Genomic DNA, 12,029 nt, shown 5'->3' on the forward strand with positions numbered 1-12,029 from the left:
GTTACATGGAAACACAAAACAAATAGAGGGAAGTATTTTTCACTCAATGAATAGTCAAACTCTAGAACTCTTTGCTGAAGGATGTAGCAATAGCAGTTAGTATATATGGATTAAAAAAAGGTTTAGACAAGTTCCTGGAGGAACAATCCACAGTCTGCTATCGAGACAGACATGGGGAAGCCACTGCTTGCCCCAGGATTGGTAGCATGGAATATTGCTATTTGGGTTTCTGCCAGGTACTTGTGACCCGGACTGGCCCACTGTTGGAAATAGGATACAGGGCTAGATGGACCACTGGTCTAACCCAGTATGGCTATTCTTATATTCTTAAGTGTTATTTTTGATTCCCAGTTGTCATTTCATCCTCAGGTTTCCTGAGTTTGTACAGCCAGTTTCATTATTCTGCATCAATTACGGTTGATCCGTTCTCTCTGACCATGAGGCATTTCATTCATTGATTTTGTTTCTTCTTATCACTAGGATTTATTATTGTAATATTAGCTACCTGGGGGCTACCAAATCAATCCTTAAAAGATTACGGACACTACAAAATACAGCTATGTGTCTTCTTTGCAATCTACATATGACAGATCATGTCACTCCTGCCTGAAAACATCATCACTAGCTCCCTGTAGAATACAGAGTAAAGTTTAAGGCCTTATTATTAGTCTTTAGGGCCTTTCAGATGGATACTCCATTGTATTGATCTTGTCTTACCATCCCTTACACATTAGTGTTCTTAGATCCATCAATGGTCACTGTAATATCATACAGAAGCCCAGTTAGATAGTACTAGACATTCTGCATTTTACTATGTGGCGCCAGCTTTATGAAACTCTCTATTCTTATCAATCCAAGAAGAATTATCTTAAAAAAAATTATAAGTCCTGTTATATAAGAGTAGACGGGAGGGAGGGTTGGGGGTGCCCAACCTTCTCTGCTACTACTGCGCAGCACAATCCAGGGCGGCGGTAGACTGGTTCAGAAGAGAGGACCACAAGCTGTGGGTAGACATTGAACAAACTCTGGTGGGTTCTCGAAAGTTGGGACATCTAATGTGGCTCACTGGTAAACACAGAGGTAGGGTGGATAAGTTCCCGCCTACAGTACAGGCTACCTTTTATTATTGGGATCTTATGTTTCCGCAAAGGCAAACCTTGGTGTCAGGACTGCCCCAATAGTGGACAATCCTCTGTTTCGTCCTGGTATAGGAAATAACACTTTTTGCAGATGGGCGAAAGCGGGACTGGACATGTTGGGACAATTGCATGTGGGAGAGACTATTGTACCCTTCGAGACCCTTGAGACTGATTTTGGTCTTGAACAAGGGGACCGATACGCCTACCTGCAATTACAACATTCCCTGAAAGGGCAGGTGTACATGGGATGTCTGAAAAGGGATATCCACCCTCTAGAGGAGGTGTGTGTAGATTCAAAGGGTATGAGAGGACTGATATCTTATTTGTATGCCTACTTAGTGAAAGGTTCCAAAACGTCCTTATTGCATAGGAAACGGTGGGAACAGGAGTTACAGTTTACATTACAGGAGACAGGCTAGCTGACCTTAGAGAAGGGCTTGTTGAGATCCTCCCGTTCAATGGCCATGCAGGAGAGTGCTATAAAGGTATTCTATAGATGGTACCTGACACCGGTTAGATTACACCATATGTTTACACAGGTCTCAAAGGGTTGTTGGAGGAAGTGTGGTGGGGAGGGGACGATGGAACACATCTGGTGGCTGTGCCCTAAAGCGCAGGCTTATTGGAAGGGTGTGCACTCTCGACTTCAGGTATGGCTCGGCAGATCTGTACAGTGGCATCCTTTGATCTTTTTGCTAGGGCAGAGACCCGAGGGCATTACATCTGATCAGTGGGGATTGGTGAGGAACTCCTTGGCAGCGGCCTGAGTCCATCTGGCAAGAAATTGGAAAATGCCACAAGTGCCCTCAATGAGGGGTTGGCTTACTAAAGTGAGTTACATACGTGAGATGGAGAGATTGACTGCTGTGAAAGGGAAAAGTCTGCCAAAATGGCAAAAGATATGGGACCCCTTTTTAAAGCACACAAAAGGATCTGGACAATAACTGTACTATTAGACATCTGTATTGACAGGGAAGGGAAGACGGGAGGAGGGGGGAGGAGGAGGGAGGAAGTTAGGAAACACCTGTATAAAATTAAAAATTTTTGGAAGTACAATAGGCTATTGTTATAGCATTACGGTGATGGAGCATTCTTATGCTAGATACTCAATGTTAGACTCAATGTGTGAAGAAAGTGTAATCTCTTATACTGTGTACACCGGTCATCAATGCTCCTTGGTGATGAGGACGACATCAAATCTCCATGTCGTCTCAGTGTCAGGTCAGATTGTGACTGGTCCCTAGGGCCCTGTACAATGACTGGCATCAAGGCAGGTGGAGACCCACTCCATGCACGCCAGCTCTCAGTGTCTGAGACTACTCTCTCAGTCATATGGACCGATGCATCAGATGTCAATTCTGATACAGACGTTGAGGTGTTGGACCAGGATCCAAAAATCTTTTTCCTTTGAGCCTCCCTGGCCAGCTGGGTTATTTTCTTCATACAAAGAACGCAGCTGAAAGGGGTATGTTCCAGCCCAAAACACTAAGACACCAATAAGAATGAGTGTCGTTGCCAGAGATGGTCCTATTGCACCGGCTACAGCGCTTAAAGCCATCAGACATGGAAGGGAAAACAGCCACGGCCAAATCAAATGGCTCAATGGTGACTAAAAAAGGGGCACGTACCAAAATATTTGAGGGAGAAATACCCAAACGGAGCTTAGGCCTAAGAGGGCCCCACTGAGCGCGATAAAAATAAAGAAAACCTAAAAATGGGATAAACAAACAAACTATAAGGGAAGAGAGAGGGACCATTCCAAAGAAAGGCAATGTCAGAGCAAAAATAACACCGACGGGAAGGAACAAAAACCAAAAAAATACGCTCACATGTCAGATGCTGTGAGGAGTGTGGGACAATCTAATGAGGGGGGGATACTCTGTGGAACTGGGAGAGGGGGCCCTGGAACTCGGAGAGAGGGAGGAGGGGACCCTGGAACTCGGAGGGAGGGAGGAAGGGGGGACGCTGGAACTCGGAGGGGGGAGGGAAAGGAGAGAGGGGAGGGAGGTTGGCCTAGGGACGAGGGAGGGGGAGAGGGGGACAATGAGGAGGGAGACGGGGGAGGGTGAGGGGGGACTGCACCACCTGTAAAATAAAAAAATAAAAAAAATTTTCAGCACCCCCAATCATTTTGAAAAGTTGGCTCCTATGGCATGGGCTGTCGGCTCTACAGCCGCTCCTCTCTTCTCTCTCTCTGCCCCTGGAGGAGCAGGAAGTTGACATCGACTTCCTGCTTCGCTCCAGGGACAGAGACAGGAGCGGCTGCAGCGCTGACAGCTCATGCTTGAAGACTGCTGCAGCCCTGCGCTTGCTTTTTTAATTTTTTTATTCGTTAGCTCTTTTTTTTTTTTTTCCCACGGCCGCTGCTGCTCAACAGGAGAAGCAGCAGTGGCCAGGAAATGATTATCGGGTGGAAGGGGGAGCAGGAGGCAGGTAGAATGGAGAGTGTGGAAAGATGGGGAGAAAAGGGAGGGATCCTGGCTGAGAGCAGAAAGTGGGAAGACACTGGATGGAAGGATGGGGAGAGAAAGAGGGAAAATAGATGGAAGGATGGGGAGAGAAAGACGCTGGATGGAAGGATAGGGAGAGAAAGAGGGGAGACGGATGAAAGGATGCAGAGAGAAAGGGGAGAGACTGAAAGGATGTGGAGGGGGGGAGAGAAAGGGGGGACACTGAACAGAAAAGGGTAGAGAGATAGAGAGACACTGGATAGAAGGAGGGGGGAGAGAGATACTAGATGGAAGGATCAGGAGAGAGGGTAGATGGGTGAAAAGATGGGGAGAGAAAGAGGGAAGAGGTAGGGAGAAAAAGGAGACACTGGATGGAAGGATGCAGAAAGAAAGAGGGGAGACACTAGAGGGATCGGGAGAGAAAGAGGGGAGCTGCTGGATGAAATGGGGGAGAAGACAAGAGTAGTGAAAGACTAGAGAATAAGAGGAAGGGGCATGTGGAGAACATGGGTGAGGAAAAGATGAAAAGCCATAGGGAGATGAAGGAAAAAGAAGGAATGGATAGTAAGAATGAATTAAATCTGGACAGAGAGGCTGAAAAATATTGAAGAAAACAAAGAAAAAAGGAGAGAAAATGGTGAATGGCAGGAAACCCAGGCAAGATAAAGACGAAGGAAAGCAGAATCAAGAGACTGGGAGCAGCATAATTAGAAAAAGTCAATGGCCAGACAACAAAAGTAAAAAAAATAATTTTATTTTTAATTTAGGATAAAGTAATGTGTTAGCTGTGTTAATGAAGTTTAACAAATGCAAATAAAACACAAAATAGGAAATAAGGTGATATCTTCACTGATTTTAAAATATTTTTGATTAGCTTTCAGAGACCAACACTTCCTTCCTCAAGTCAGGATACCATAACAGCATTATACTGACCTGAGGCAGAAGGTTTTGACCTCTGAAAGCTAATTGAAAAGGGTATTAGGCTATTAAATAAAATATTTTCTGAAATGGCTGCAGGTTTGAGGTGTACCAGGGGGCGGAGCCATGTAGAGTGGGTAGAGCCAATGCAAAGTGAGGCCGGGCCGGGGGCATGTACTAAAATCTCCCTCTCAAAAACTGGAACCCCTTGGCAGCAGGGTTGCCAGATGGGCGGTTTTCCCGCCCAATTGGGCGGTTTTCTGCAACCCGCTGCGGGAAACTTTTGCCCGCGGCGGGTTGCGGTTTTTTGGGCTTTTTTTTTCGTGCGGGTTTTGGCCGGTTTTTCGGCCGGCGGGGGGTGGGGCTAATGGCAACAGAGGCGGGGTTTGGTGACATATTGGGCGGGGCGATGACGGCGGGGGCGGGGCTGACGGAAGGCGCGGGGTTGATGACGGCGGGGGTGATGACGGAAGGGGCGGGGTGTGTGCGGTTTTTGGGCTGTTTTGGGTGGGAATTTTTTTTTTTTATATGGCAACACTGCTTGGCAGCTCTTTGCATTGGATTGGATACACTGTGTAAGCTGTCCCAGCTATGCAAAGAACTCCTTGTCAAGGCAAGCAATATGGGAGAGTGAAGTAAAATATGCCCCATATGAAAAGGAGCCGAGGGCCACAGCTTCTAATGTGATGCACAAACCAGCCTTAAACCTGTGACCTTCAGGTTGAAAGCTAGCCATCTTCCAGAAAAAAAACTATTTTGCTGGAACTACTATACCTGGAGATAATGCCCCCAAGGCAGCACTGAGGTTCCATGGTTACCATGGAGACCAGAGAAACTAACCCCAGAAAATAACAATATGTAACATTTCCCACAGAACCATGGGACCAAAGGCACTAAGCTTCTAAACTCCCTTGCAAAGGTGCAGAAAAAAGAAAACCTACAGCACCTGGTATTTCCCAGGCAATCTCCTCTCCCATCCAAGTAGAAACCGCTTCTCCTTCTTACCTACAAATGCACTCAGTCTGCTGCCCCTCACTACCTCTCTACCCTCATCTCCCCTTACGTTCCCGCCCGAAACCTCTGTTCACAGGACAAATCCCTCCTCTCATTACCCTTCTTCACCACCGCCAACTCCAGGCTCCGCTCATTCTGCCTCGCCTCACCCTATGCTTGGAACAACCTTCCCGAGCCCTTACGCCAAGCCCCTCCCTGCCCATCTTCAAGTCTTTGCTTAAAGCCCACCTCTTCAATGCTGCTTTCGGCACCTAACTCTTTCAGAAAATCCAGACTGCCCCAATTTGACTGCCCCTATCAGACTGACTGTTCACGTGTCCTTTAGATTGTAAGCTCTTTGAGCAGAGACTGTCCTTCTATGTTAAATTGTACAGCGCTGCGTAACCCTAGTAGCGCTTTAGAAATGTTAAGTAGTAGTAGTAGTAGTAGGCCCAACCCTGCTGAGCTTCCGAGATCAGAGGAGATCAGGCACACTCAGGGTGGTGCCCTTAGGCAATGCCTACACTGCCAAAATAAAGAGTTCCACATAGGAAGTGAGGGAAGCTTTCAGGGTGTTTAAGCAACCGCCCTCAGAGAAAAAAAACTGAGGGGACTGAAAAGTCTGTAAATAAAAATACGAAATAGGCCCTTTCAGAGGGTCCACACAAGGAACCTTGCTCTGATGCTGTTCAGTTTCCCACACCAGGAATAGCCTTTAGCCAATGCAGGAACTATAAGACAATCTTAACTCACCAGAGACAGTGAGGTCTATTGCCCTCAAAGCACCCACTTAGGCAAACATGGCATTCCAGCTCAGGTGATTCTTGCTGCCACTGTGCAGAAAAGGACAACCCTGAAAAGACTCCCTCCAAAAAGAGGAAGACAGGGGAGCAATGAAACGTACTGCTGAGCTGGAGAGTAAACATCCCCTCTTCAGGGCAGGGTCCATCAGTGCAGACTGACAGAGGGAAGAAGCCAAAAATCTCCAAAGGCTGAACTAAAAAGGAACTGTCAATTCTCCTACAGACTTCTGCAACATATAGGCAATATGGAGTAGCAGAATGAACTTGGGGGGGGGGGGGGGGGGGAAGAGGTCAGAAGCCTGCAGCCCCAAAGTCGTCACCAGATTGGCTGGCTGATGTGCATCCCAAAAAACAATGTGCATCGTAGAAGGACCATCAGACTCCTTCTGGAAAACCTTGCCATCTAGAACCCATCCGCCCGACATGAGCATAAAAACTCCTCCAAGCCCAAAGCTATCAAGGGGGAACCAGAGAGGGGTCCCAATGACCCTACCTCCAACATGGCACCCAGCCACCTCTCCTAGAACACCGGATCTACCGCAAAGGGTAGCAAAGCCATTACTGTACCCAAAGAAACCCTCAAAAGGGACGGGCTACAGACAAATGCTGAGGGGGCAAAAAACACTTCAACCAGTGGACGTGGAGAAAAAGGACGACAAAATCTGGGCACAAAACAATTCCGTTAAACAGATAATGAGGGGAATAGGGAACAACAAATCGCTAGAATATGTAATACAAAGTTCCCAAGTAATAAGATGCTGCCTGAACTGATTTTAACAGAAGGAAAAAAACAGCCTCAAAGAGCTCACGGATACATCTACAGAGCTGAAGAGGATCAAAAAGACCCTCTCTTCATCATCGGCACGTAAAAAAACTTTCTGGAATGGACTGAAGATGTGGCCAATCATAAATGATTCAACTTTAAATAATCTCCATCTAGGGCTAAGCTTTGGACTTCAGATGTTCTACCATCTGTAGCTGAGCTTTAAACTTCAGGCTAAGCAACCAGTTGAATGTACTTGCATACAGAAAAAAAGGCACTTATCTTTCTGGCTAGTGCCAACAGGCTTGTTCTGTGCCTGTGTCTGCTAAACAATTCCCCCAAATCAGGAGAGGCTGGTACAAAGCCTGAAGGGATCCCCATAGCAGAGGCGAACCCGGCAATGCAGCCAACAGCCGGAAAGCGGGAACCGCATTGGGAGGCGCCAAAAGAAAATAGCACGTGCATCTGACACGTGGGAATCCCGTTTGAGAGAAAGAAATCCATGGTGCCTGCCTGTGCCTCTCTGCACCCAGGAACACGTTCCCGTAGTCGCCAACACTTGCTCAGAACACGAGCCTCCTATGCTGGCCTCCGCCGCCAATCCGCGCATCCCCCAAAGGCAGAAATAAATGCACTCATCAGAGACACACAGCCAGGCTTCCCACCGACAGGAGGACCTCCCAGGCAAGCCTGCCACCAAACAGGCTCAGCAGGCTACACACACACACAGCGACTCCAGAGATGCTGCCCCCAAGGCTCCTCTTAGCAACCTGCAGAGCCTGTGTCCCGAATCGCTCTTTCTTTTTTCTTTTTTTAAACGGCTGATGATAGCAGCAGAGGTCTGTTGTGGACTAGAGGTTTTTTGGTTTTTGTTTTTTTTTAGTGAGGAAGGCTACAGTCCAAACTCTGAGAGGAAAGGGACCACGGGGTGAGGCAGGGACCCAGGCCACCAGGTATGCCCCTAAAGTTCACACATGGCCCAAACACCCCCTAAGCTCAACTGGCCAACAGTCCCAGGAGCTGCAAAGACACAGTCTACCACCTGCTAGAGATAAGAAATATAATGAAGTGAAAGAGGAGCTGAGCTGACCATCTGATATCACTGCCTTCAGCTTTGTAATCTCTATCGCCACCTGCTGGTAGGACACAACTCACCAGTTCCTGGATTCATCTGCTGCATATGCCAAGGAACTGCTGTTGTATGGGGAACACACCTCCTACAGTCCCAACCTCTCCTGGCAGCAGATGCTACAGGGAATGGTGAAAGAGTGCTGCTTCTATGTAATGTTCAGTTTCTCCAGTCCCATATATTTTAAGAAATCACGTACCTAAATCCCTTTGAGAAAATATTACATAGAACTGAAATGTGTTAACATGAATAAAAAATATTTTCAAGTAACAGGAATACTCACGTAGAAAGGGCGAAGGGCCCATAGGTAGTGAGCGGAGCTTGGTTGCAGCAGAGTAATATTCCACTGCTTTTTTAAAACGTTCAATTTTGTCTTCTGTTCTAGACTGTATAACAGAAAGTATTATATCAGAGACTAGCAGCACTGGATTATATCAGAGACTAGGCTCTGTTCTGCATTCCAACATTATATAATCAGCAGGACTAAATAACTAGGGATTCTGTGACTCCAATACCTTTCCAGTATCAGGCTAAGCAAAGGAGAAATTAGGCCTTACCTGCTAATTTGCTTTCCTTTAGTCCCTCCGGACCAGCCCAGAATGTGACTGATGGGTTGTGCATGCCTTCAAGCAGGTGGAGACTAAGAAAAAAACTGTGACTCTAGAGAGCCAATAAGAGCCCTTGCCAGCTAGACAAAGATCCAGTAATAAAGTACCAAAGCAGAAATAAACCCAAACAAGTAAATGGTCTGTGCATCCGAAAGCCTGAGCAGCCACCGGCACATTGCTAACACAGGGTGTGTGCCTCCAAACATATCGTGTCCAATGAAATGCCCCTGCATATCACGAACCAGAGGATACATGCTGATTCATAAAACTTTTTTTTTATTATTTTTTTTTATTTAGGTTTATTTATCCCTTACTAAAGTTGTATGGACCAGCCACCCCCTAATAGGTGGAATAAATAAACCAAGGCTACGTAGGTATGAGAAATGCAATTGTTTATTACTTACCAAGCATAGATAACAAATATTAATTTCTCATGAGAGCACAGAACTGCTATACACAAGTATTGGCTGTATCTGACACTCTGACTCTAGTTTCCTGATACAAATCACTTTTATACAAATTATTTCAGTAGCATATGGTAATATCGTGGTTACAGGTAATTGGCTATATAATTGGTTGGTTACATATAATAGGTTATATGGTAATAAATTGGTTACAGATAATTGGTTGTATGATAATGAAGTGGCTTAACATTTCTTGGAAGCCCTGTTATCTTCCCGAGGAACTACATTGTTCCTTCTTTCTCCCGAACATCTGTTAACTGTCACATTACTAAATCTTTGTGGTCAGTTATTTTGCACCTCCACCCTTCCTCATACGGCTAGTGACAGAGTGTCTCAACAGATCATGAGTGCTTGACTCACCCTGGAGTTCAACTGTAAGTCACACAGAATTGGGCCTTGTCATTATACTGTCATTTCAGAACCTGAACCAAAGTGGGTTGTCAGGCCTGCTTAATACCCATATTGAACCACAAACCACACAGCTCCAAATAAAGAAACATCACTTAACCCTTGAAGACACAAAATACCTAAAGGGAGGGATCTGGCCGGTCCAGAGGGACTAAAGGAAAGCAAATTAGCAGGTAAGGCCTAATTTTTCCTTCCTTAGCGTCCCTCCGGCCCAGCCCAGAATGTGACTGATGGGAAGAAACAAAGCAGTAAAATTATAGGAGGGACCCTAGCAGCCCTGCCGTCAAGACGTGTGCCCCAAAAACAACTTGCTGTCGACTCAGGATGTCCAATCAATAGTGCTTAGAAAAAGAACGCAAAGAAGAAAGTCACCACCCTACAAATGTTCTCCGGAGGCACAAGACGACGCTCTGCCCAAGAAGCTGCCTGACCTCTGGTGGAGTGGGCCAATCAATAGTGCTTAGAAAAAGAACGCAAAGAAGAAAGTCGCCACCCTACAAATGTCCTCCGGAGGCACAAGACAACGCTCTGCCCAAGAAGCTGCCTGACCTCTGGTGGAGTGGGCCTTAACCCCTTCCGGAACAGGCTTTCCAGAAAGAAGGTAAGCTGAGGAAATCATTTTTTTAAGCCAATGGGAAATAGTAGGCTTAGAAACCATAAGCCCTTTGCGTGAACCTCCAAATGAGGATAAACAAACGATCGGACCACCGAATCTCCTCTGTAGACTTGAGGATGTTTCAACACCCGTTTGACATCCAAACGCTTCAAGCGACACTGCTCCTCCGACTCAGAAAAAGAACCTAGCACAGGCAATACCACTGGTTGAGATAGATGAAAACAAGTCAACACCTTGAGAAGAAAGGAAGGAACCGGTCGTAAAACTACCCGATCGGAGCTGAATTCCAAAAAAGGAGATCTACACGACAGCACCTGCAACTCCGAAACTCGCCTAACCGAAGCAATGGCCACCAAAAACACTGTCTTCAGTCATTCAAAGTACAAGACGACAAAGGCTCAAAGGGAGGCTTAGTAAGAACAGAGAGCACTAAATTAAGATCCCAGCGATGAAAGGAACATTGAGACGGAGGACGAAGGAGATTAACCCCTCTCAAAAAACGGAGCATATCCATGTGACTACCTAGAGATCTTCCTTGGACACACCCTCGAAAACACACAAAAGCTGCAATATGCACCTTAAGAGAAGCCAAAGCATGACCTTTGTCGAAATCACGCTGTAAAAAATCCAAAATTTGTGGAACAGATGTGTGAAAGGGAGGTAGACCAAACTCCTCACACCACGCCTCGAAAATCCTCCATATCCGAACATAGTAGCAATTACATTAGCAGAAAAAGACCCCAAGGTGCAGGGAGTAGACGCGCTTCTTCACTTCTGGCCAGCCGGTCTTCTTTATGTCTTTCCTCCATGGCCACTGATAGGCCATCTAATTCAGAAAGTCAAAATGCACAGGGGCCGTCTGATCTTAGTAGCGCTGGATTGGCCTCACAGACCGTGGTATGCTGATCTTCAGCGTCTTCTGGTAGGAGGTACCATACAGGCTTCCGGTCACACAAGATCTGTTGATGTAGGGCCCCGGTGGCTCATCCGGATCTGGGTTGATTCTGTCTTACGGTCTGGTCTGGCTCTTGAGCGGGCGAAGCAAGAACAGAGGAAGTTTTGCATTGAGGGCGGAAGCAAACAGGTCCATCTTGGGAAACCCCCGACGACTCACCACTTCCGAAAACACTACATCGCTTAAGAGTCCACTCTCCGGGATCTAGCAAGTGTTGACTGAGAAAGTCTGCTTGAACATTTTGAACCCCTGCTACGTGAGCGGCTGAGAGTGCCACCACATGCGCCTTCGACCACTGGAACAGTTGCGACGCCTCTTGCTCCAACGGTAGACTCCTCGTCCCCCCTTGCCGATTGATATAAGCTACCACGGTGGCATTGTCTGACATCACTCGGACTGCCTCGCCTCTCAACAGATGAACAAAGGCCTGGAGCGCTAGATGAACTGCTCTGGTCTCTAACAGATTGATTGAGCAAGATTTCTCCTGAGGGGACCACAGGCCTTGAGAAAACTTGTCCCTGACAGTGAGCTCTCCAGCTGGGCTGATCCAGAGGCATACCCTTGGTCAGACTGGCATCTCAAAGCCACCATCGAAGATTGCTCTTCACCTGATGCGACAGTGACAATCTCTGATGTAGAAAGTCAGTCTGTGACAACCACCGCGATAGGAGTGACCTCTGCAGAGTCCTCATGTGAGCCCTGGCCCAGGGCACTGCCTCGATCGTCGCCGCCGCCATGGACTCCAGGACTTGTAGATAATCCTTGGCCGCCAGCCTCGGGGAT

At 46.9% G+C, this 12,029-nt stretch overlaps 1 protein-coding gene across 1 annotated transcript in view; it reads right to left on the bottom strand.

Annotated features, from left to right (window-relative positions):
* Positions 1-12,029, bottom strand: part of FAM120C (family with sequence similarity 120C) — a 326,238-nt gene that overhangs the window by 193,431 nt on the left and 120,778 nt on the right. Inside the window, exon 5 of the mRNA XM_030194274.1 lies at positions 8,479-8,581. Coding sequence (XP_030050134.1) covers positions 8,479-8,581 — 103 coding nt within the window. The remainder of the gene's footprint in view (positions 1-8,478; positions 8,582-12,029) is intronic.

This window comes from Microcaecilia unicolor, chromosome 2 (genome assembly GCF_901765095.1).
Source record: "Microcaecilia unicolor chromosome 2, aMicUni1.1, whole genome shotgun sequence".
NCBI classification, from domain to species: domain Eukaryota; kingdom Metazoa; phylum Chordata; class Amphibia; order Gymnophiona; family Siphonopidae; genus Microcaecilia; species Microcaecilia unicolor.